Source organism: Castor canadensis, chromosome X (genome assembly GCF_047511655.1).
Source record: "Castor canadensis chromosome X, mCasCan1.hap1v2, whole genome shotgun sequence".
NCBI lineage: Eukaryota > Metazoa > Chordata > Mammalia > Rodentia > Castoridae > Castor > Castor canadensis.
Window position 1 is genome coordinate 81,606,078 of NC_133405.1, and position 27,440 is coordinate 81,633,517.

The following is a 27,440-nucleotide window of genomic DNA, read 5'->3' on the forward strand; positions in this document are numbered from 1 at the left end:
GGCATGCACCATATGATCTGACTTCATGATCTATCTTTTAAGCATCTGTGAAGCATTTCTACCCTTATTTCATAAACAGCATTCAGAACTCCTCACTTTTTATTAAGATGTATTTACACCTTACTCACTCTAGGTCTTAAGTTCCTTGCAATCAGAAGCTGTACCTTCTGTATTGTCATCTGTTGGATGGCTACATAAAAATCGGTGGTTTGATCCAGGTATGGTGGAACATGCTTGTTATCCTACCACTCAGGAGGCTGAGGCAGGAAGATCACAAGTTTGGGGCCAGCCTGGGCTATGTAACAATTTCTAGGCCAGCATGGCCTAAATAGCAAGATCCTAGCTCAAAAAAACAGAGGGAAAGAAAAAGATAATTAAACATGAAATGAATGAATGAGTATCATGTACCTACCCAATCTCCCAAAACTAAATTCTAGAAGTCACCTTCCATTCTTACTATTTTCCTTCCAAATGCCAATTATTCATAAAGACCTGTTTACCATGCTCCTCTAAGAATGTCTCAAATCCATCCCTCTCCTCTCCATCCCAATGCCATAGCCCTAACTTCAGGTTCCATTCCCCCTTGATCTAGATTTGCTCCCCTCCAAGCCATTCTCCACACGACTGCTGGGATTTTTAAAAAATTTTATTACAAAAATACATGCTTATAAAAAATTCAAATGATACAGAAATAAAAGCACAATGCCCACCCAGTATACATAGAGCCACATAAACCCACTCCCCTCCATTCTGATTTCCCAAAGGTTATCAGTGTGAACAATTTAGCATATATCATTTCACACCTTTTCCTTTGCATATACAAGTATATATAAGCACATATAAATATACACACGATTTTGTCTTTTACAAAAATGGGATCATACATGTTTGTTACATATTCTTCAATTTCTTTCTTCATTCAGTACAGAAAATTTCTAAAACACAAATCTGATTTTATCACTCCTCTAGACTTCATTTCTCATAATATAAAATTCATTCATTATTATTAATTCAAAGCTCATGATTATATGCTTTCTGCCCATCTTTCAGTCTCTTCTCAAGCCATTCCAGCATTAAAAGACTGGAACATAAACCACCTAATTTCCTTTCTGAAACAAGGCAGATAGAAACAAACAAACAAACTAGGAACACACTCTGCCATTTCTAGATTTTGGCCTTTTCAATTCATGTTACATTCTGCCTGGACTTTTCCATCTGGCAAGCTGCTACTAATTAATTCATCATAGTCAGCTTAAAAACTGCCTCTAGAAAGACTTCCCTGACTTTTTTTCAAATGTGATCACTTCTCTATTTTCCCCTACACGTTATAGCTAGTTTCTTAATTGCACTTATCTCACAATTCTATAATGATTTATTAACATGTTTAGAATTCCCCTCCCCTCCCCCAATGTGATGGTGAGCTCTTTGGGTAAAAGGGATGTGTCTTATTTACCTTTATATCCTAAAGATCGGATATCATGAAGCAGATACTCAGTAACTTATCGCTTGAGAATTTTATGATTCTAGGAACATATTACTGAGTACCTACTTTGCACACAATCATACTCTAAGCATGAAAAGAAACAGAAGACAGTCTTTGCCCTAAGGAACTTACCATTTTCCTACATTTCCCCTGGTGGGGAGGGACAGAACACATTTACATGGCAACATATCATTTCTGATATACAGGCTGTTTCACAGATTTATAGTCATTTGCCTCAAATCCATTTAGGAACAGGGCATTGCATAATTAATTTAATTAATTAATTAATTAATTAATGAGCAGTTTCTCTAAAAAGGTTTCTTTAAGTATGGCACTGAGCCCACCAGAACCTAATTCTCTGTTTCATCAGGGGAGTTCTCACCTATTCCAGCCTGCAAATTAGAAAATGAAATGACACCATGCTTAAGAAGATTTCTAGTACATGGAGAATATAAAGTTATTTGTCCTTTCATAATTTCTTCTCCTTCCCTAGGGAAATATTAGGCCAAGAGCAATAAATAGCATTAAAAAAGGGCACTGGAGAAGCATGAGCTTGAGCTCTCTTCTTGGTAGCAGTAAAGGGAAGTTAGTTGCTTTGTTTTAGGTCAATGGGTGACACTGCCGCAACAAGATCAGGAAAGGTGAAATATTATCATTTACTTATTGTTAAAGGATAAGGTGTTAGTTCATCTGGTGATTTCAGGATTAGAGACCATACAAATAGAAACAAATTGGGCAAAGGTGAACCACCTAGCTGGAGAACAGGGAAGGCTGATCAAGGAGGCCCAAAGGAAGCCTCATTCATCAGAGTCCAAGTCACTGTCCCCAGCAATGGAGTGGAAATCCTCACTGTCCTCCTCGTCCTCTGACAGATGGACCTGGCTTAGTACACTCGGCCCAGAGCGCTGCTCTTCTTCCTCCTCCTCATCTTCTTCCTCCTCTGATACCTCATACCCACCGATGCTGCTGAAGCTTGTGTCTTGGGTGTTCGACTTGGGATCGGGCTCCTCATAGCTCCCGTAACTGAGAAGAGAAACATGTCATTTCTCAATCTTGGGCACCATCCTCTAGCTGACATTCCCATTCTCAGCACCACTAAGGGATCAACCCATCTCACCTCCCCTGGACACTAATGTGACTGGTTCTGGACTGTTCTACAAGTCCCTGAGAGAAAAATGATCCTGTTCAAAGACATCAACTATGCCAACTTCATATACACAAGAACCTGAATGAAACTCCTCTACACCCGAACAACGCACACTACCAGCTAACATGACCACAAATGCTGACAGCCTACTGTTTCATCTATCACAGTTTCACTCACCTATATATTAGAAATTAGTCAGTAGTCCTGAAGATTCTCATTTCAATATATCTTGTCTCTAATATCCTCTTTTCCATCTGTACTCTGCCTGCCTTGGCTTAGCCTTTGTTAATCTCTGCTGTACTACTGAAGTAAGTCTTCAAGCCTCTAGTCTTGCTTTTCTCCAATTAATTCTTCATACTTCTGCCAGAGTGCTCTTTATTTTTTGTTTGTTGTTTATTCTTAATTTTACTTAAAAAAAATCACACAAATAATGTACTTTCACTGGTAAAAAAAAATTAGAACATACACCAAAAAAGAAAAAAATCATCAATAACTGTACCATTCAAAGATAATCTTTTGGCATTTGACCTTCCAATTTTTTCTATACATATAGATGCTTAAACAGTTTTTATTTACAAGTAACATACTCTATTCTTCAGGAATCTGATTTTTCCACTAATGATTATAATGAACATCTTTCTGTGTCAATTAACATATGCCAATGCCATGATTTTAATAGCTGCATGGAATTTCTGCTGCATGGGTGTAATATGATATTTAACAGTGTCTTACTTGGATATTTAAGCTGTCTCCAATTTTTTTACTATTAGAAACAATACTGTGATAAACATTTTTATACTACCATTTTAATGAAGGTGTTTTATTATTCCTATAGAATAGTTTCCTAGATATGGAATTTGGGAGCCAAAGAAGATACACCTTTAAATTTTTTATTTGTACTGATAAACTGCTATTATCTTTCTCCCATCCACCCTATTTTATCAATTTACATTACCACTAGTAGTTTGGGAATGTTTTTTTCCTTTCCAACACTGGGCATTATGTTATCATTTATTTTAATCTTCATCAATCTGATAGGCAAAAAACTGCACTTCATTAATATATTTTACATATATTTACTGGCCATTTGCATTTCTTTTTTGAATTATTAGCTCCTGTCTTTTGCCCCCTTTTCTTTTCGGGTACACAGTAATCTTTCTAAAATGTAAATCAGATCACACTATTCTCATTCAATGCCTGCCTAAACATTCAGGATCTTCGTAATTTGATCTTTAGCTACCTCTTTAAATAATTTCTATTATATGGATAATGGATCTTATAGGGATCAGTCAAAAGCTCCAGCCACACTCAACTACTTGTGTTCTCTAAAACTGTTTCATACTTTGGGACTTCACACATGCTCTTCGTGGTCTCTAAAATATCCTTGCTTTCTTCTTCATCTAGCTCATTACTATTCATATTTGGCTCAGTTTCCTCCTGTAATCAGCTCACCTCCCCAAACCCCTCTCCGAGTTCCAGAAAAACCCTGTGGGTGCCTGTTACAATTTTCATTTTATACTACGATTACCTGTTTCCTGCTCTCTGAAGAAAGGAGCTACATCTTAGTTGTTTTTGTATTTATGATACTTGCCAAATGCATAAATAAAAGACTCTAAACTGCTTGCTGGCTAGATATATCATATGTACATTAAAACCAACATGCCCAAAGGCAAATTCATTTTTACTCTCCTTTTCTACCTCAGGTTAATACCTCTTTCCTCTTCCTCGCTCAATGCCATTCCCATTTATTATTTATCTGACCTCCTAATCTCCTAAATCAAATTGATCTACATTCTAAATAGCTATTAAGTACATATGTCCCTTCATTTCTCCCCTCCTCTAGTCAGATTCCTGTTGATATCCTCATCATCTGTCTTATATTATCTTAAAGTTATTTATCACACAAATATGATATTCTTTTTTTTTTTTTTTGAGACAGGGTCTCACCAGACAGCCCAGGCTGGTCTTTAACTCAGGATTCTTCCGTCTCAGTCTTCTGAATACTGGGCTTATAGGTGTGACTACCACATCGTAAGTGAGGATTCCTCACAGAACAAAATCCAAATGTCTTAGCATGTCATTTAAGGGTCCTCCACAATATAATCTCTTGCTACCAACAATCTCCTTTTTTGTTCTGGAACATGCTTTATGTTTTGTTTCTGTGCCTTTGAACTTACTTCATCTGTAAACAACCTACCCACCCGCTGCCATAATATCTGCTTAGTATACTCCGATTCATCCTTTTAAGGCTCAATTCAAATGTTCCCTTGTCTGTGAAACTTGCCCTCATTTCTTCAAGCAGAAGAGACAGTTTCTCCTCTGTGGTACGTAGGCACTTTGACTTGCTTAAACTTTAGCACTATGACATTGTATTTGTTTTTTCTTTTTTTTGGGGGGGGTGATTTTTTTTGAGACAGGGTCTCGCTATATAGCCCAGGCTGTCCTCAAACTTGAGATCCTCCTGCCTTAGCCTCCAAATGCTGAGATTACAGGCATGTAACACCACACCCAGCTCATGACATTATAATGATTTGTTTGTGTCAGTCTCTTCTACTAGAAATCCTCAAGGGCAGAATAGATACGTTTTGTTCCTCTGTGTATCCCTATGACCTAGCATAGTTCCTGGCCCTAATAGGTGCTTAGGAAATGTTTGATGGATGAAAGCAATCTGATGCTGGGCCCTTTGACATTATAGATGGCACTGATGCCACAGCCCTGTAGCATGTTGCTGCCAATTACCTGATGTTGCTATCCTCCAAACCATGGGAAGCCTCCCCACCGTCTCCCTCATAGGACATCATGCTTTCTTCATTTTCCATGCCCATTCTTGTGTTCTCCTGAAGCATGCGGAGCTGTTTGGGTCTTATACTGCTGGATTCCACATCAGAGTCACTTCCACTTTCACTCAGCTGAATAGCTGTAAAAAGACAGATTCTGGTTCAGTATCAGATAAGCTTGATGGGCTGAGAGGGTGTGGCTCAGTGGTAGAGTATCTGCCTAGTATGCATGATTCTCAGCACCAAGAGATAGAAAAGGGGGGAGAAAGGAGAAATGCTTGACAGAATTAACATCTTTAGTTTGGTCATCTTATTTTTGTTTTTTTGTGGTACCAGGGTTTGAACTCAAGGCCTATACCCTGAGCCACTCCACCAGCCCTTTTTTGTGATGGGTTTTTTTGAGATACAGTCTTGCAAACTATTTGCCTGGGCTGGCTTTGAACTGTGACCCTCCTGATCTCTGCCTCCTGAGTAGCTAGGATTACTGGCTTAGCTTGGTCTTCTAAAACTAGTTCCTCTTAAACATCTACATAGGCATCATGCCTGTATTCCTCACCTCAAAGGCCTGTCCTGTAACTATGTAGGGTCAACAGTGGCAAGATCAATAGTTTAGAATCTGAACCCAAATCAGTCTAACTTACCTGCTTTCCATCACCTCTAAAATTTTCCCTCTACCACTGCAATTAAACCAGAAAACCATAAGCAGGATCTTTTTCTTAATTTTCCTTCCCCGTTGCTAAACCTAACATTTCATTCTCATCTTTAGCAAGTACCCAAGTCAAAGCTGATACTTGGGCAATGCCTTTTCCACTGTCATTTTTTTTTTTCTTTTTTTGGAGTACTGGGGATCAAACCCAGGGCCTCATGCATGCTAGGCAAACCTAAACCACTGAGCTACATTCCTAGTTCCTCCACTGTCATCTTGTGTGTCTCCTGTTTTGTGTGTCTTCTTTTTTTTGGTGGTACTGGGGTTTGAACTCAGGGCCTCACACTTGCTAAGCAGGCGCTCTACCACTTATGCCACTCAGCGACTATTTGCCAAGGCTGGCTTCGAACCCTGATCCTCCTGATCTCTGCCTCCTGAGTAGCAAGGATTACAGGCAAAAGTCACTAGCATTTGGCTCTTCACTTCTTCTCAGGCTAAGAGATATGATCATTATAGGAGTGAGTTCTGAGTACTTAGGTTGATTTAATGAGACTTCAATAAATGAGGTAGCTTTTGATAACAGCATATGTGGACAAGAACTTCTTATTCAGTCCTGAGGGTGTTAGAGTGAGTAGCAGGAAAGGAGCTATACTTACCAGAGAAAGGATTATCTCCTTCTTCATCACTCCCAGCATCTTCTTCATCATCTTCTCCTTCAGACATAAGCAAATCCTCATACAGGACACTGGCTTGAGGCTGTTGCACAGTTCCTTCCTCTTCGTCTGCAAGATCACCATCTCCATCTTCACCTTCCTAAATGAGACCAGAAAGGGTCAGAGTTCCATCAACTGACCAGGAGACCAGAAGCCACTACCCACCCTGTACCAACCCCCCTGCTTGCTGCCTCACAAGTTAAGTAATTTTGGTGGATAGACTTTTTTAGCTCATTCCAAGGATTAAAGTCAGACTGGGGCTCACTGTGGAGACCCTCTGATATCACCTTGGGATTTGGCCTGCCCTGTACTGTTGGGGCTCCTATCAATTAAAGGTATAATGTAACCATAAGCTTTCTGTAAGGATACTCACTGGGGCTGGAGTCTTAGGTTTCCCATCCTCCTCCTCATCATCATACCCTTCAATATCTACATCAGAGTCTTCCTCGCCCAGCTTACCTCGGCCCTGGCGCATCTGAGTAAGGAACACAAATAGCACATCATTGAGGGACGTGCCTGTAGGAGGAGTTAACCAAGGGTTCTTCACCCAGGACAGATGCTCCTCCCTGACATCCCAGCAAACCCCACTGCTAGTGGGGGCTGTTTACACAGCTCAGGGCATGTGCATTTTTCCCCAGTCATTCTTTGAAAATCACAACCAGGGTCAAAAAAACAAAGAACAAGAAGGTCTTTGGTTTATTCTTACTGTATTATCACTACGTTTCCTTTCTATTCCAAGCTTTGGTTATAGCTTATGCTGGACCCTTTGAGATAGAAAAAAAACCAAAACAAAAAACCTGGATTTTGCACTTTCTAATGGAACCCTAACTAAGAATAGCTATAGAATAATCTGGTTTCAGATCAGAAATATCTTCTAATACCTCTTGAAAAATGGTGACATTTAAATTTTAATTTTATAAATGATTTTAATTTAGATTGTAATGAATATAAAGTAGCAGGCCAGATGTTGTGAACTCTGTCTCTTGAATGCAGAGACAGGTCTTTCTAGTCACCTGTTTAGTTGCTCTGATGCTTCATACACTTATACACTTGTACTTTCCCTGAAGTTCTGCTGTCCTTGACTCTGTCCATTGGAACAGGCAGAAGACAATGTCATTCATGTGACCTGCCACCCCTCAATAGAAATCCTATTTTCACACCTTAATTCCCAGGGCCAAGGGGCCTAGTCATCCTTGATATATGCCATATATCACATCTTCTCCATTCCTCCACCCCTCACCCTCTAGGCATATTATCAATCTCATAAGGAGAAAGAACATCCTACCTGTGTTACCTGCTTTTCTGGAGTAGCAGTGGGAATATCCAGGACAGACATATTGCTTTCATCTTGAAATACAGAGGAGGCATCTCGAGACATACTGAGGGATGTGTTGGTATCATACAAATCAGGAGGCTGTGGCACAAAACACACAATTTAGCTTCTACCAGGGGAAGGAATAAGAAATACAAACTCCTCTTTAAACCATTCACTGCAGAAAAAGATCATGCAGAGCAATTCAGTTAAAGAGAAAACAGAATGGCACAGCTTTATGGATACATTTTTTGGAGTCTTACAAATGTTGGCTATTCTGGCAGATAGGTATCTGGTGTGTAAATTCAGAAGCCTAAAGCAGAAACACATAAAAATCTAAGGGATAATTTTATTTTTTAACAGCTTCTGGTCAATAACCTACTTTCTTCTAAGCCTTGTATTATTGTTTTTAGGCCCAGGGCTATTTTGTTTGATTTAGAAATATATAAAAGGAAACAAGATTAATAAGTTCAATTCCAACAAGAGCAGGGAACAGTCTGATAGTCCTTGAGCCTGTCAGAAGATACTATAAAGCAAAATGGTGTATTGAAAATCCATGGGCTTTGGAGTAAACTGCCCTGGGTTTGAGTCTTGGCTCTACCACTTGCTGAGTAGTTTTAACAAATTACTTAATCTCTCTAACCCTTGGTTTCTTCAACTGTAAAGCATGGATGATATCTACCTCACAGGTTTGTTGCAAGAATTAAGAGATATGTGTCCCTAATACCTGGTACTTAATAAATTATAGATCCCTTCCTTTCTATCTCCCTTGAAAAGGACAGAGATTTAGCCAATGGACAATACAGTGAAAAGGAGCAACTAGATGAAGTGGTCATAATATAGCAAAGTGAAAAGAGTAAGACAAAACCATATTTATCAATTTTAAGTGTTTACACACAGAGATATGAAAAAATATACCAAAATATTCATAGTGGTCAATATTTTTTCTGAGTGATGAAAATGAAAAGTAATTCATTTCTTATTTGTATTTTCCAATCAATAAAAAACCCACATGAGCCAGGCATGGTGGTGCACACCTGAAATTACAGCACCCAGGAGGCTGAGGCAGGAGGATCCCAAGTTCAAGGCCAGCCTAGCCTATAAACAAAAACCCCATGTATGTTTTACTTTGTTTTAAAAAGCAAACAAGACTGATTGAGAAGAAGGTTTTAGAGAAAGAGAGGCAAAACAGAATTCAAAATATTACAGAGCAGATAACCAGAATGGAACAGAGGAAAGGAAAATAAGAGACTTTCTGCAAAATCTTAAAGCCTAGTGTGCAAAGGATGGACTGTGGGAAACTGCAAAGTGAACAGCTTTAAAGTATTCAGATAAATGTATGATGCAATTACAAGCCAGGTGGAAATATTCAAGTGAAAATACATTACTGACTACCACCATGTAGAAATTGAAAGTAACATGGTAACTATCATACTTCTATACAACCAAAGTTGTATTATGACGGACTAAACTTACACAAACACTTTTTGATAATATTCGAGTTTTAAATAATAATGGGCAAACATAATTACTCATATGCATCTTCCTTATGTTAAGAGATAATGAGGTGGGTTGACTAACTTAAAATGTGTATATATGAGAGAAATGAATGATGAGAGGGTAAACTGAAAAAATTAAGCAGTACTACGCATACCGTGCTCTTCATAAGAAACCCTCTAAGCGTAACAAATAACTACCACCATTCAGAAAGGAAAATAGTTGACAGGCTTTCCTCCGCCGTGTGAGGTAGTATGGGAGGAATGTAGGGGAGAAAGGAAGATGACTTTGAGTCCAAGGCTTCCACTCACCAAAGGACTATCCTAGGTCTATCCTATACCTGAGCAACCCATGTGCCACATAGTGGCTGGACTCTTCTGGAGAATGATGACTGATACCCAAGGTTTGACTTACCAGAAAGTACCTTGTGGAAGCTGTGGGCCTATTAGCAAATAGGGTCTTTCTGGGCAAAATCACTCACCTAAGCCCCCTTGACCCAATCTGCCCACATACTCCAAGAGCCTTTCCTTGTTCTGATCCTTGAAGAAGTATCTGAGGGTTCTTTATACCTGGCCCCTCAGTAACCTAGGTTTTGGGATGAAAGAGAGAGTAAAAGATAGATAGAGAAAGTACACGAATAAGACACAGACAGCAATAATCCAACAGAGATCACATATGTTGCATTATAAGTTCAGACTGGAACCTGAGTAGAATAAAAAAAATTCATATGGGAATTGGAAGAATTCTGCATTAAAATATTTCATTAAATTTGAAAGAGCCTCTAGGGACCTTACAGACAACTGTCAAACAGAGTAGGAAACACATTTACTGAATGTTTATTATGTGCCAGGCAAACTAACTCGTTTGATGTTTACAATAATCTTCAAAGTAGATTTTAAGAAAAAGAAACTGAGTTAGAGAAGCTAACTTTCCAAGATCAAAAAACTAGACAGTAGCAGAGCTAAGACTCAACCCAGGCCTGTTTTACATCAAATCTCATGTACTTTCTACTCCACCACAGTGTCGCTAATACAGAAACCAATAACTTGCTATATTGTGTTTAAGTTCTATTCTTTGAGTATAATACAGAGGAAATAAACTCTTAGTATATTCAATGATTTATTCAGACCAGAAAGACTAAAAATTCTTACTCATCATGTACTCTTGTCTCCTGACATGTAATCGTAAGAATATTTTAAATATTACCTGTCTTCATTTACTAGGTGAGGGAGTCAATTTAGGAAAATGGGTGACATGTAAACTACACTAAGATACCTCCTCTAAGGGAATGAATAATGAGGCATCTGTAAGGCACAGGAACAATGTAGCCCATGTCTATAACAAAGCAACCTACACTCTATGGGATACTCTAGAACCCCAAAATTTATGAAGAGAATCAGAGATTTGGAGGATGCCTCTAGCTATAATGGTGAAGAGTTTAGTATTCCCCAAAATTCTGCCTCAACAACTAAGACCCCACTCCACTCATTCATCCCACAGTTGCTTCTTCTGGATTCCACAAGGCCACCAAGACCCATGGCCCTCACTCACCTTAGCCTTTGAGAAGACAAGAAAGCACACGAAAGGCATAAGAAGAAGGACAGAGAAGAATGGTATCTCAGTAAACAGATCTGTTAACAGGTTCCCAATTTCCCAAACCAATAAGAAAATTACAAGAGGAAGTTCATACTCCTTAGACTCACTTGTGGTGTGTAGGGCCCTGGAGTCATTGGGTCCAGGCTTTCTAATTCTGCTTCCTCCAAAGCTGCTTCTTTAGCTGTACAAATATCTTTCTCAAGTTGAGTCAAATGCTCATCATACTGAGGAATAAAGAAAATTAATGAATTAATCCAACAGGTGTTCTGGGAACTGGTAATTACAAAATAAACAAAATAGGGCTGGAAATGTGTCTCAAGCAGTAGAGTGCCTGTACAGCAAGTATGAAACCCTGAGTTCATATCTCAGTATTGTGAGAAAAAAAAAGTAAAGTAAACAAAGCAGACAAAAAAATATCCCTGTCTTTATGGCACATAAATAGTCTCAGTATCTTAAGTGGCAGAACACAGATGATAATCTAGATAAATAAAGCAGAGAAAGAAACAGGGCATATAGAGTGAGGGTAGAGTGGGATGTTACATTTTAGGACAGTCACGAAAATCTCCTCACTCAAAGGAACAACAGAGGATTGCAGAGAGGTGGATCACAGAGGAACCTCCTCTTTACCACCCACCTACCTCAGTTAATGTTTGGTAGCAGATGTTTACAATCTCCTGAGCAGTCTTAGTGTACTGACTCTCAGGCCCTATAAATGAAATAAGAAAATGCCATTACCTTTGCAAACTTCAGTTCCAGAATTGTACATTCTGTCACTTAGCAGTATGTCCATTATCCTAGACTCAGAAAAACTGTTTCAGCTTTAACTTGGTCTTTTGCTCTACTTTTAGAAAGGGAAAATTTCAAACACATAAAATTACACTAATATAATGAACTCCCATGTACCTATCAGCCAGCACCAACAATTATCAACACATGGCCAATCTTGTTTCATTTATACTCAACTTTCCAGGCCCTTGACAAATCATTTTAAAGCAAATTTCAGCATCATGTAATTTCATACATAAATTGTGTAGTATGTGTCACTTAAGGATGCTTTTAAAAATTAGGACTGGGGATATGGCTCAACTGGTAGTGTCTACATGGCAAGTGCAAGGTCCTGAGTTCAAAACCCCAGTACTGCCAAAAAATAATTATGCGTGACGTTATAATGCCATACATTATAATGGTAGATACATGTCATTAGACTTTTGTCAAAAAACAGAATGTACAATGCCAAAAAATGAACTCTTATACAAACTATACATTTGGAATAATGATTTATTCATGTAGGTTCAATTAATAGAACTAATGCACTACTCTGGTGTAGAATGCTGAAAGTAGAGTCAGGAAGTATATTGGAACACGCTGTAACTTCCACTCCAATTTAAAACTACCCTAAAAAAGTCTTGGGCTGGAGGTATGTCTCAAGCTATAGAGCACCTGCTTAGCAAGTGCAAACAAAGCCCTGAGTTCAAATCCTAGTAACATCAAAGAAAAAAATGTCTACTTGAAAAATGAAATAAAACCTACTTTAAAAACCCAACTGTATCACACTTAAAATAACAATAATGTTCTAGTATTATCAAACAGCCAGTCAAGATTCGAATTTCCCAAATTATTTCATAAATGTTTTTATATTTGATTCTTTGGCTCATTAGCGTTCAGCTAATGAGTCTCCTTCAGGCAATTTTACCTATAAGGTGATTCTTTTGTTTTTTGAAACAGGGTCTTACTATGTAGCCCAGGCTAGCTTCAAACTTTCAGTCCTCCTGCCTTTGCCTCCCCAAAGCAGGTATGGGTCACCATACCCAGATATGAGGTGATTCTTAATTAAACTACACAATTTATCCATATGGCCTTAGTTACAAGTTGCAAACTGATAGCTTGCAAGTCAACCTACTTTGTTCAGCACACATGAATTCAGCTTGTAAAAATTGAGCACTATACCCAAAATATATACACTTCTCTATATAAATTATATCTCAATAAAAAGCTTTTAAAAAACTTAGCTGACAACATTTAACAATTGGGAGAGTTTGCATAAAAACTCAAATGGCGTCTCTTAAAAAATTAAGATGTGGCATTTCCCAAAGGCACCAATGGGATGGAGCTGAGTAGCAGTAGCTCCTTTTATATGTAAGGTGCATTATCCAGGTTACCACAGTCCCTACCAGGTCTGTTTAACTCATTTATACCTGGACTCTGAAAGTATCTGAGTTTTCAATTGCTACCTTTATTGCTTATTTTTTTTCAGGACTGGAGTTTGAACTCAGGGCCTTGAGCTTGCTAGGTAGGCACTCCACCAGTGGCTACAACATCAGCCCCTATTTTTGGCTCTTTTCTTTTTTTTGAGGCAGGGTCTGGGTATGTAGTCTAGGCTGGCCTGGAGCTCTCATTCCTAGTGCCTCAGACTCCTGAGTGCTAGGATTACAGGCATGCACACCATGTTCAGTTTTATATTCTTAAATACACAATTCATACTTATTCATTAGACATTTTCTGAGTGCTTCTATGTACATGACATTAGAAATTACAGAAATAAGATATAGGCTATATCCTCAGCAAGTTTATAGTTTAGTATAGACAGATTAACTGAATAGACTGTTAAAAATGCAGTGAAGAGGGCTGATTGAGTGGCTCAAGTGGTAGAGCACCTAATTTAGCAAGCATGAGGCCGAGTTCAAAATCCAGTACAGCCAAAGAAAAAAAAAAATGCAGTGAAAAAAGAAGGAAGTGGCCAATTCTGGGAGGTAAGATAGGAAGAATTAGGAAACGCTTCACAGAGGGGGGTGATGCCTGAACTACACTTAACTGTTTTTCAGGATAAAAGCATACCATATATACATGTGAAGTTTTTGGCCATACCTATTATGATTATTATAAGCTATTATATAAACAAGTCTCTTTTACATAGAACCTCTCACAAGTATAGGCCATCTAGTCTTTAAAAGATGTAAAATATTTAAGTCACATCCTCACACAAGCTGCCTATGCCAGACACAAAATAACAAGGAAGAAAACTAAGTCAATCACCCAGATATTTATAATACGGTCAGAGATGGCTCACAATCAAGAACACCTGAGCGAAAAATGGTGGTGCCAGACTGTAATTACACCACTCAAAAGCCTGAAGCAGAAGAATCTCAACTTTAAGGCCAACCTTGGCTACACAGTAAACTCCAGGCCAGACTGAGATACATAGCAAGACTTTGTCTCAAAAAAAATCCCCAAACAAACAAAAACCAATTAAGGGTTTGGAGGTGTGACTCAAGTGTTAAGAGTGCCTGCTATCGAGTACAAGGCTCTGTGTTCAAACTCCAGCATGGACAAAGGGAAAAAAATCAATCTGTTGATCAATAAAAGAACAGTTTGAGTGGTAAGACTGCAAGTTTCTGGAGCTCTGATATCCCAGGGCCACCAATAGGTTGGTTCTTTGATGGTTATGCATGATACTAGAGAAAATAACAACTGCACATAAGTTAAAGGTCTCCTTAATTGAGCCAGTACATCATCAATTTCTGTATACTGGATTTCTGCCTACAGGACCTGCCTCATATCTAAATTGCAGCCTATGGATTAAGAATTCAGCCTTTATTCTACTGCAGTCTTGAAATCTCAACAGCTCAACCTTTTAATTATCTAATTTTATAATATAAGAAAATTTATTTTTATATATTTGCAATGTCTTTTGCTAAATCATTTTGAAGATGAGAACTTTTCCCTTCCCATTTTCTTTATAACATGTAACTCTAAAGAAATATCAAGGGGGGAGGAGGTGGAAGGGTGAATATAGTGTAAATACTGTATACACATGTACATAAATGGAAAAATGATAACCTGTTGAGAAACTATTCCAGGAATGGGGAGAGGGGTGTAAGGAGAATGATGGAGGAAGTGAAATCAAGTATGATATATTTGATACATTGTAAGAACTTATGTAAATGCCACAATGTACCCCCCACCCAGCACAATAAAAAACCCCCACTAATACCACCTCTAGAATATAAAAAAATCAATTATTTATCAGTTGATATCCTTGTCTATGTTTTACTAGTTATTTGTGTCTGTTATCAATTTTGACTTCTTTTGTGGTACTGGGCTTAAACTCAGGACCTCATGTTTGGTAGGCAGGTGCTCTACCACTTGGTCCACTCACCAGCCCTGTTATCAGTGTTAGGTAGTTCATGTTCTGAGGAGTTACAAAGGTTTCAGCTATTTAACTCTACTACACTATTATAAATCCTCTATGTAAAAATACATATTTTTCTGGGTAGAAGATCCATGATTTTTTTAAAAAGTAGACTAGCAACAGGGTCCATATTCACCTCCAAAAAGCTAAAAATACTGTTCTATATTCTATAGCAATCAGGAGATTACCAAAAGTAGGATGAACAGTTTCGAGTTTGTCAGCTTAGGAAGAAATGAGTCTAATGAAGGGTCGTGCAAAGGTAACAGTATCTTTGTGAGAATAATAAAGGTGCTAGGATTACTGTGGGGAATAAAAGATTGAAGAGAAATCAAATTCCAATTTCCCAGTCCTTAAAAAGTTGCTATACAAAAAAGTCAAAACTAAGATATAAAGAATAATTTCAAGAATGACACCAAAATGATTATGAAAGGTATAAGTAATCATTGGATCAGATTAAGTTATCCACTCACAAAAAGAAATGTTTTTCTGAGTATTTTCCACTTTCTCAGTTATTAAATCATGACCAAAGCAACGACAAATGTCTTCTTGAAGAAATGGATTGGCAGAGCCTACAGAATCACATATAATTCATATCCAGATATCCTTAAATAATGGTAATTCCAGTGACAATTTTGGGAAGTTGACATGCCACAGAAATCAAAAGAATTCCTTTTATCGTTTCAGCCAGGCACCAGTGGCTCACACCTGTAATCCTAGCTACTCAGGAGGCAGAGATCAGAAGGATCGCAGTTTGAAGCCAGCCCAGGCAAATGGTTTACAAGACCCTATCTCAAAAAAACTCTTCACAGAAATTCAAATGGCCAGAAAACACATGAAAAAATGCTCACCATCTCTAGCAATAAAGGAAATGCAAATTAAAACCACGCTAAGATTCCACCTCACCCCTGTTAGAATAGCCATCATCAGCAATACCACCAACAACAGGTGTTGGCAAGGATGCGGGGAAAAAGGAACCCTCTTACACTGTTGGTGGGAATGTAGACTAGTACAACCACTCTGGAAAAATATTTGGAGGCTACTTAAAAAGCTAGACATCGATTACCATTTGATCCAGCAATACCACTCTTGGGGATATACCCAAAAGACTGTGACACAGGTTACTCCAGAGGCACCTGTACACCCATGTTTATTGCGGCACTATTCACAATAGCCAAGTTATGGAAACAGCCAAGATGCCCCACCACTGACGAATGGATTAAGAAAATGTGGTATCTATACACAATGGAATTTTATGCAGCCATGAAGAAGAACGAAATGTTATCATTCGCTAGTAAATGGATGGAATTGGAGAACATCATTCTAAGTGAGGTTAGTCAGCCTGGCCCAAAAGACCAAAAATCGTATGTTCTCCCTCATATGTGGACATTAGATCAAGGGCAAACACAACAAGGGGATTGGACTATGAGCACATGATAAAAGCGAGAGCACACAGGAAGGGATGAGGATAGGTAAGACACCTAAAAACTAGCTAGCATTTGTTGCCCTTAACGCAGAGAAACTAAAGCAGATACCTTAAAAGCAACTGAGGCCAATAGGAAAAGGGGAACAGGTACTAGAGAAAAGGTTACATCAAAAAGAATTAACCTAGAAGGTAACACCCACGCACAGGAAATCAATGTGAGTCAATGCCCTGTATAGATATCCTTATCTCAACCAGCAAAAACCCTTGTCCCTTCCTGTTATTGCTTATACTCTCTCTACAACAAAATTAGAAATAAGGGCAAAATAGTTTCTGCTGGGTATTGAGGGGGGGGGAGAGGGAGGGGGCGGAGTGGGTGGTAAGGGAGGGGGTGGGGGCAGGGGGGGGAAATGAACCAAGCCTTGTATGCACATATGAATAATAAAAGAAAAAAAATCAACAGATTAAAAAAAGAAAAAACTCTTCACAAAAAAGGGCTGGTGGAGTGGCTTAAGGTGTAGGCTGAGTTCAAGCTGTAGTACCGTAAAGAAAAAAAAAAAAAAACTTTTGTCATTTCAAAATTACTTTCCCTATTTATGGTGGTATAAGCAGAAGGAAAACCCCAACAGTTTTGGTTCTAGTTGAGGGGGAAAGAAAGCATTACTGCTACTAGCTATCTGAAAGGTTCCAGAGAAAACTACCTAACAGGTAAGCAGCCCAGAACAACCTAGAAGGCTTGTGAATACTCCTATGCTCACATTTCTGTTGAGAACTTTTCAATACTAAAAGTAACTCTTCCTGAGAAAACAAACTGACAAAACAAGCATAAAGTATCGTAACAGTGAATGGTGCAGGGGATATGCATTTGCTTTAATGTGAAGCATTAAAATTAAACCTCAGTAGCAGCAAAAAGCTTTAAAAAATCAGTGCCAAGTGTGGTATTGCACATGACTGAAATCCTAGCTCTCAGGAGGCAGAGGCAAGAGGTTCATGAGTTTAAGGCCAATCTGATCTTGCAAACTTTTTGCTAGGATAACTGGCATGAACCACCACATCTGGCTTGTTTTCTTGATGATAGCCATTGTGACTAGGGTGAGATGGAACTCAGGTGTTGTTTTGATTTGCATTTCCTTTATGACTAGTTATCCTAGCTACTTGGGAGGCAGAGATCAGGATTGTGGTTCAAGGTCAGCCTGGACAAAAAGTTTTTGAGACTCCATCTTAACCAGTAAAAAAAACTGAGCATGGTGGTGCATGGGCCATGGTCCAGGCTGGCCAGGGCATAAAAACAAGACCCAATTTGAAAAATAACTAAAGCAAAAAGGGCTGGATGGTGGTTCAAGTGCTGGAGTGCCTGCCTACAAGCTCAAGGCCCTGAGTTCAAACTCTAGAAAAAACAAACACAGCAAACACTGGCAAGGATTGTTGTTGGCAAAGTAAATTAGGCCAGCCACTATGGAAATCAGTATGGAGGTTTCTCAAAAAAACAAAAATAATCAGACTGGAGGTGTGGCTCAAGTGGTAGAGCACCTGCTTTGCAAGTGTGAAGCCCTGAGTTCAAACCCCAGTCCCACAAAACAAAACAAAAAAAGAGACACAAAAAACAAAAATAAAACTACCATATGATCCAGGTATACCACTCTTGGGCATATACCTGAAGGAATGTAAGTCAGCATACAATAGAGACATCTGCACACCCATGTTTATTACAATATTCAAAAATAGCCAAGCTATAGAATCAGTCTACGTGCCCAATAGATGACTGGATAAAGAAAATATACACAATGGAATATGAGTCAGCCACAAAGAATGAAACTGTATGATTTGCAGGAAAATGGAACTAAAGATCATCAAGTTAAGTGAAATAAATCACTCAGAAGGCCAAATACAGCAAGTTTTTTCTAATACATACACTCTAGATCTAAACAAAACAAAGGACATGAATATAGAGGTGGATTATTTAGGAAATGGTCTAGTGGGAAGTGAGAGAAGGAAAAGAGAGTGGAGAATATGATCAAAGTACTTCATATGCATATTATGTAAAGGACATAATGAAACCCATTTATAATTTGTAAGAAAGTTTTAAAAAGGGGGTGTTAAAGGGAGAAGGAGTAAAAGTAATAGGGCTAGGGATATGGCTCAAATGGTAGAGCACATACCTAGCATGCACAAAACAATGAGTTCAAACTCTAATACTGCCAAGAAAGAGTAACAGAGGGGGATGAATATGATCAATGTACATTATATGTATATATAAAAATAACCTGCTACCAGGGAGTCAGAAATCAGGAAGATCACGATTTGAGGCCAACCTGGGCAAAAAAGTTAGTGAGACTCTTTATCTCTATTAATAAGCCTGGTGTGGTGTGGTGGCAGGTGCCTATGATCCCAGGTAGGAGGACTGCAGATCCTACCCGAATAATAATTAAAGCAAAAAAAGGGGTGGGAGGGGGAGTTGGGGAGGCAAAGCAAGCACAAGGCCCTGAGCTCAAATCCCAGTACTGCCAAAAATAAATTTAAAAAAATAAAGAAAAAAGAAAATCAGCACAATTCCTAAAGATAATAAAATTAAATTCAACTATGCGTATAGTCCACAAATCATAAAGAGATAAACTCTGGCTTCCAGAACAGACAAAAAGGGAAAGAGAAGTCAATCTATGCCAGACATGGTGGCACATACCTGTATCCCAGCACTCAGGAGACTGAGGTAGAAGGATTTTAAGTTTGTTGCCAGCCTGAACTATATATAGCAAGACCATATCTCAAAAAACCAAAACCAAAAATGAATCTAATTTTTTACACCATAGCTAGGCTCTTTACATTATGTAGAATGGGGATCAAATGTAGATTAAAATACTTAGGTTTTCAAGATAAGAGATTCAGTCTCTCAAACCCAAGTTAGAACCTCACTCAGAATATGGACTAGAAAATTTAAAAGGTAGAAAATGGGCTAGGGGATATGGCTAAGTGGTAGAGCACTTACCTAGTTGTGTCCAAGGCCCAGGGTTTAATCCTCAGTATGGCCAAAAAAAAAAGGTAGAAAGTACCCACAGGGGAAATGGGGTAACAAATCTCACTAGCCAAAGCTAGGCTTTACATTCAGGGCATATCAGATAAAAACCCCCAAAAAACCTAAAAAATGCCTCTACCCTGCCCCCCCACCACCAAATGACCCACCATTGCTTTTCTCATCTCATCTCTCTACCATTAGAAAAATAATATGGACAACTCCAAACACCTTTTCCTATAGATTCCTTTTTGTTTTTTTGAGATGGAGTCTTGCCATGTTGCCCAGCCTGGTCCTTAACTCCTAAGCTCAAGGAATCTTCCTCCTCAGTAGCTAGGATTATAGACATGCGCCACCGTGTCCAGCTTAACTCTTCATTTTTAAGTACTTACTATAAGACAAGTACAGTGGCAGGCTCTGGTGATACAAAAATCAAAACGAGAGTTTTTGTCCTGGGTAACATTGGAAGCCTCACATAAGACACATACACACAAATACAATTTCAATAAAGACAAAGTAACTGTAGGGAAAGGAGCAACTATCTGAGAATAGACATTATAAAAGAATGCTTTGTTGGCTGGAGGTGTGACTCAGGGCAAGAATGAAGCCCTGAGTTCAACCCCTAGTACCGTCAAAAAAAAAAGTGCCTCACTGAACGTATCCAGCCAATAATGATATACCAACTGCCAAATCCAGTGATCATTTCCTAGGTTTGACCTTAGTAGCACTGTCACATTTAAAATGGATACTTTTTCCTTCTTAACAATCCTGTGGCTTCTACAGCACCACTTTCTACTTTTTCCTGTTACTATTCTTCTATCTTTGGCCATTTGGTCATTCAATAGATGTTTGATACTGTGTGCTACACATTATCCTAAGCATCAGTTAAAATTGTTTTGTTTCTCCTAGCACTGCAGTTGCCTTGAGAAAATATTACAGAAATTGAAGCCCTGATGCAAAAACTGTTTCCCGCAGTATTTCCTTTTTACCTTTTTTTTTCAAACTCCAGTGGTAATTGGAGTTTGAACACTTAAGCCATAGCCTCGGTCCTTCCTTTTTCTTGTAACAAACATAATCTTTATTGTCCCAAATGATATTTTTAAAAAACAGACTTTAATGTAGCCTTAATATTTTCTGGTACATAGTTGTTTACTGGCATATTATCTCAATACAAGTACAGAATGTGACATGCTGTCTTAAACCAAATGCTACATCATTATCTACTAGCTCAATACAATACACAAAAGAGGGCTGGTAAGTTACAGATGTCGTATGTCTATTCCCGATCAAATTTAAGAATAAATTGAATTCCTGAACAAAGCAGTATTGTCATAGAAGTAAAATGTCAAATGACAGTTACCATTGGACAATCTCCCTCTATTTCAACCACAGTATTTTTAAAGACAAAGTGGAAATCCAATTGAATTTTCAGATATTCATGATAACCTTTGCTTTTTTGAGTCTTGTATGATGAATTTGATGAAAATCTATCTAGCTTGAATTTTACTTAAATAAGATCACATATTTACGTAAATAAAAATTATCCATAATGTATTATCAAGTGAAAAAAAAAGTACAATAACCATAGAAAAATATTCAGAATACTTCACATCAAATCTAATTCTGGCTAACTCTGAAGAACGGGATAAGAGGATGGGACAGACAGGGAGATTTTTCTTTCTCATTTTATATAGTTCTATACTGCTTGTTTTTTTCAATGATCATATATGTATGCACTTTTTTTTGGTGGAACTGGGGTTTGAACTCAGGGCTTTGTGTTTGCAAAGCAGGCACGCTACTGCTTGAGCCACGCCTTCAGTCCATTTTGCTCTGATTATTTTGGAAATGGGGTCTAGTGAACTATTCACCCAGGCTAGCCTCAAATCGAGATCCTACTGATCTCAATCTCCCAAGTGGCATGAGCCATTGGTGCCCAGCTGTATGCATTTATGATAAATTTTTCTCTTAAATTATATTCTTGAATTTTTGAATATTTTAAAGCATTGATTATTCCCAGTATTTAAGAGTAGTTACAAGGAAATAGGCATTTGCTGTCACTATTTTCTTGGTGGTATTGGAATTTGAACTCAGGGCCTCACGCTTGTTAAGACAGTCACTCTACCACTTAAGCCACTCTGCCGGCCCTTTTTTTGTGATAGGGCTGGCTCTGTACTGCAATCCTCCTGATCTATGCCTTCTCAGTAGCTAGGATTACAGGCGTGAGCCACTGATAACTAACATCCTTCATTATTATTTTAAACCATAAAACATATACAGCATTTTTTAGAACACGATTTCATTAAGATCTACACAAATCTCTCACAAGTACATAGTGTTATCAATGAAATATAAAAATAGTGAAAAATGTTTGATAACCAGAATTACAGAAATGTTATAAATGCTTATTAACAGAAGATGAGTTAAGTAAATTATAATACATACAACTATACCATGGAATATGTTAAAAAGAATGTAGAAATATGTATGCACTAAAACAATGGTCAGGAAAGGTGTCAGTTCTTCCCAGATTGATTTATGGGTTTAACTCAATTCTTACCCCAGTAAGACTTATGTAGATACACAAAAAGCAAAAGAGATACAATATAAAACAGCTTTAGAAAGTAAGAAAAATGACTGACAAAATTTCCTACACAGCTATAGTAATTAAGGCAATGTAGAGAAAGAGCCACAAACAAATCAATGTAACACTCAACAGACTTATGATAAATGTATACAAAGCAACTAAATGGGAGAAGGGTAGTCTTTTCAACAAATCATGCTGGAGGAACAAATGCACATCAATAGACAGAACAGTACTCAACCTAAACCTCATAGCGTGTACAAAAATTGATTCTAAAAAGGGTAAGAGATTTAAATCTAAAACACTAAAACTGTAACTTCTAAAAGAAAACATAAGAAAATACATTTGTGACCATGGGCTAGGCAATGACTTCTTAAAGATGTAACACCAAAAGCACAATCTGTAAGGAAAAACTTGAGAAACTGGACTTTCAAAAAAAAATTTTTTTTTTACTCACTGAAGATACTGTTAGAGATCTGAAAAGCAAAAACAAGGACCAGGAGAAAATTTTTTCAAATAATCTAATTAAAGGCCTTATACCTAGAATATAAAAAGACCCCTTAGAACTCATTAAGAATGTAACACAAAACTGAGCCAAAGAAATGAACTGACATTTAACTGAAAAAAATATACAGAAGGCAAATAAGCACATGAAATGATGTTCAACACCTTTTAGTCATTAGGGAAATGCAAAGTAAAGCCACAGACATAGAATAGCTAAAAATTTGAAAACTATTAGTAACAAATGCTTCAGAGAAACTGGATTGTTCATACATTGCTGGTGACAATGTAAAATGGTGACACTATGGAAGAGCATGGTAGTTTCACATAAACGGAAAACTTATATTCACGCAAATCTCTATACATGTTCAAAGCAGCTTTATTAATGATGTTAAAATACTGGAAACTTCAATGAGTGAATGGTTAAATACATCCTGATACATTCATACAAAAGATTACTCAACAATTTTTTTAAATAAACTATTGATACGTGTAACAATTTGGATGGATCTCAAAGGAAAAATGATTTGTTAGAAGTCAATCTCAAATAGTTATGTATTACTCCATTTATATAACATGCTCAAGTGTCAAAACAATAGAACAGTTAAGTGGGACAGGGACACTGGTGGGTGCATGTGTGGGTTTTGCAAATACAAAGAACACAGAGTTCTTTTGTAGGTAGTGATAGAACAGTTCTAAATCTTTACTGTGGTGGTGGTTATACAAAACTGTATATGGCATAAAATTCCACAGAAATACACACACATGGACAAATGAATAGTTTTTTTAAAGGATGTATTCTAGTTAACAGTAATGTACCAATTTCCTGGTTTTGATACTGAATTACATCTATGTAAGTCATCATTGGAAGAAACTGTACTGTTCTTTTTCTTTGTGGGTGTGGTACTGAGGCTTGAACTCAGGGCCTATACCTTGAGCTACTCCACCAGCCCTTTTTTGTGAAGGTTTTTTTTTTTTTTGAGACAGGGTCTTGTGGACTATTTCCCCGGGCTGGCTTCAATCCCCAATCCTCCTGATCTCTGCCTCCTGAGTAGCTAGGATCACAGGTGTGAGCCGCCAGCACCCAGCTGTACTGTTCTTTTAAAAAAATTTTTTCTAAATTAAAAAAGATCAGGATATATTCATTAACAAAAAGAATTACAAGATAATACATATAAAAATGGCAGTATTTATAAAACAATTTTTTTTAAAAAACTTGTGTAACCAACCCTCAAACAGGTTTTATATAGGCACAGAAAAAAATTTAAGGATACATACCAAATCATTATGTCTAGAGAATGAAACTATGGGAAATAGGAGTGAGAGGGTAAGAAAGGATTGAACTTTTAATTTTATATATTTCTAGACTACTTGACCTTTTTTTGTTTTTTGGCAGTACTGTAGTTTGAACTCAGGGCTTTGTGCTTGCTAGGCAGGTGGTCTAATGTTTGAGCCACACCTCCAGCCCTATTTGACCTTTTAGTAAGAGGCATGTTAAAAAAAAATAAGAGGTATGTTTTTGCTAAAGAGGTCTGACAGGAACATGGAAAATGGGTTAGGAGATGGAAGGAATTTTGCCAGGTGACAATTTTTTTAATATAGACAAAATGTAGTGAGGGCTTTGATGGCATATTGCATCCTGGGGCTTATCCTAGAGAAAGAATCAAGGTTAATTCAAGAGGTTTCACATCTCCTGGGTGATGCTAATTCCCCATTTAAACCTAGATTGGAAATAGTAAACAAGTGAGTTGAGTAAAGGAGAAAGTTAGAATAGAGGAGGATACTTAATTTAAAGTATGTTTCAAATTGTACTCAGATGTCCAAGATGATATGTTCAACAGGTGGTTGAGGATATCACTCTTTACCTATAGTAGAGTTGTCAGTCACCAAAAAAAGAGACAGGAGATGAAGTTTGAGGAGTAAGCAGAACATTCATCAAAGACTGAAAAGGAAAGGTTTACAAGGTGGGAGGAAAACAAGAGCTAAAAATTATCATGGTAGCTAATCACAATACAATTTCGAGGAAGGAACAGTCAATTACCTCAAATTCCAGGATGAGGTCATGATTAGGACTGAAAAGTACCTACTATATGTGGCAATTATGTGATCCTATTCACCTGGTATATTGGCAGGGTAGAAATCAGAATAAAGGGAAAAGTCAGGTGTGGTGGTGAACACGCGTAGAGCCAGAACTTGGGAGGCTGAGGAAGGGGAGAGGTGGTTTTTTTTTTTTGTTTTTGTCTTTTCTTTTTTGGTGCTGGGATCGAACTCAGGGCCTCATGAATGCTAGGCAAGTGCTGTACCAGCCCTGGGAGGCTGAGGAAGGAAGACTGCAAGTTAGAAGCCAGCTTGGATAACACAGCAAGTTTCCAGAACAGCCTGGGCTACACAGTCTCAAAAACAAAGCAAAAACTTAAAAGCTCGCATATTTTCTCTCATATGTGGAATCTAGACTTATATATACATACACACACATAGATATGACATAACTGTGAGACTTCTGGGGGAGGATGAGGAGGATGAAAAGGGAGAGAGAATTACGAGGGGTGAACAATACTGAAATACATTGTGTCTATGTATCACGATCACATAATGAAACCTACTGAAAGCTCTGAAAAAGAGGAGGGAAGGAGGGACAGGGAAAAGACAGAGCATTAGAGAGGATTAACCTGATCAAAGTATAACATACATGTGTGAAATAGCATGGTGAAATCCCTTTGTACAATTAACACACACACAAAAATCCCTCAAAGCCAAGTGAAACATAAATGGCAAATGAAGAGATGGAGATAATACATACAAAAAAGGTCTGGCTATGATTTTTAAAACAAATAAAAATTTGATACATTATACAATACAGATGAACCTTGAAAACATACTAAATGAAAAAGCACCAAGCACATGCAAAAATACCACATGTGTAGTACGATTCTACTTATATGGGATACCTACAATAGGTATCTCAGAAAGAATAAAGGCTACCAGATAGCTGGAGGGAGGTGGGAATGGGTAGTAACACTTTAATGGACATAGTTTGTTTGGAATAATGAAATGAAAAAGTTCTGGAAATGGATAGTGGTGATGGTGGCACAGTATTGTGAATGTACTTAATGTTACTGATTTGTATACTTAAAATGGTTAATACTGGGACTTGTGCATGGCTCAAGTAGTAGAGTACCTGCCTAGCAAGTGCAAGGCCCCAAATTCAAACCCCAGTCATGCCCAAAAAAGGACAATTTTTATATTATGTATATTTTCCCACAATAAAAACAAAATTAGTCTGGCTGTGATAAGAGAAAAGATGGCATCAAGAGGCTAAAGAAAGATTGGAGGAGTTTTGATTCTCTGTAACAATGTGAAGCTAGCCTTTATATGGCAATATTTATATGCTGGCTGCAATCCTTGACAGAAAAAAAGGACTTTATTAATAATTTATTAGTATCTAAACTCACAGATTACTGGCCTCATAGTCTAGATTTATAGAATATTATAGAAGTTCTTTAAGCATTATATTAACCTATGAACAACAATGAATCATCTATTCATATTCTTCAAACTGACTGAAACCTTTAGACTTAACCACCAGTCAGGGAAATAAAAAGGAATACGTGTACAATAACAGCAAAACTTTTAAATTACCTAGGAATAAACTCAACAGCAAAAAAGTTCAATAGCAACAAAAACTATAAAATATGAATCTAAAAGACACCTAAAAACTATATGAAGAAAACTAGAAGCTTTTATTGATAGATGTGAAAGAAAATGTGAATAAATGAGCCAGACACTGTTGGCTCACAGCTATAATCCTATCTACTCAGGAGACAAGAGATCAGGAGGATTGTGATTCAACGCTAACCCCAGGCAAACAGTTCTCGATACTATCTCAAAACAAACAGACAAAAACCATCACAAGAAAGGGCTGACAGAGTGGGTCAAGTGGTAGAATGCCTGGCTAGCAAGTGTGAGGGCCTGTGTTCAAATCCCAGTGCCAACAACAAAAAAAGAAAATGTGGATAAATGAAACTTAAGTTTCCAGATGGCAAAATACAGTACTAGTATGATATATACCCCCCCTACAAATTAATCCACAAATAAAACTTTCAATACTGTTTACTTAAGAACAAGTTAGAATCTAGCAAAAATATTCCTAGAGTTTACTTAGAATAATTAGGTGAAGATAGCCAAGAAATTTAAAATCAACTTTAATGATAAAAAGTGGTATTAACTAGACAAACAGATTAATGCAGAAGGGTCCCAAAGTAAGTTCAGGAATACCTAACAATTTAGTGTATTATAAAAGGATCATTTTGATTAGTCCTATCATAAATGGGACTTGGAAACTTTGGCTAATCATTTTAGGAAGAAAAAAAATTATAATTTACCCTATAATTCTATTTTTAAAAACGGGTAATTTCAATAGTTAAAATATGACATGTATTAGAAGAACATATAGTTGGCTGTGTCTTGGGGGTAAGGGAGATCTTTTAGACAACCATACCTTTTTTTTTTCTTTCTTTTAGTTTTGGTTGCAGTGTTGGGGATTGAACCCAGCATGCTAGGAAAGTGCTCTA

At 37.6% G+C, this 27,440-nt stretch overlaps 1 protein-coding gene across 10 annotated transcripts in view; it reads right to left on the reverse strand.

The window, feature by feature from the left end:
• Positions 1-628: 628 nt before the first annotated feature.
• The window catches only part of Taf1 (TATA-box binding protein associated factor 1), an 80,413-nt gene continuing 53,601 nt past the window's right edge, over positions 629-27,440 (reverse strand). For 3 of the 10 annotated variants that reach the window (XM_074062938.1, XM_074062935.1, XM_074062933.1), the window contains exons 33-39: positions 11,810-11,877; positions 11,279-11,395; positions 8,052-8,180; positions 7,140-7,241; positions 6,710-6,866; positions 5,370-5,547; positions 629-2,506 (exon numbers count right to left, since the gene is read on the reverse strand). In XM_074062938.1, the coding sequence (XP_073919039.1) occupies positions 2,281-2,506; positions 5,370-5,547; positions 6,710-6,866; positions 7,140-7,241; positions 8,052-8,180; positions 11,279-11,395; positions 11,810-11,877 (977 nt within the window). In that variant the 3' untranslated portion in view covers positions 629-2,280. Of the gene's footprint in view, positions 2,507-2,807; positions 3,039-5,369; positions 5,548-6,709; positions 6,867-7,139; positions 7,242-8,051; positions 8,181-11,278; positions 11,396-11,809; positions 11,878-27,440 lie in introns of those variants that run through there. The other 7 variants (XM_074062941.1, XM_074062936.1, XR_012444295.1 and 4 more) reach the window with 6 other exon arrangements.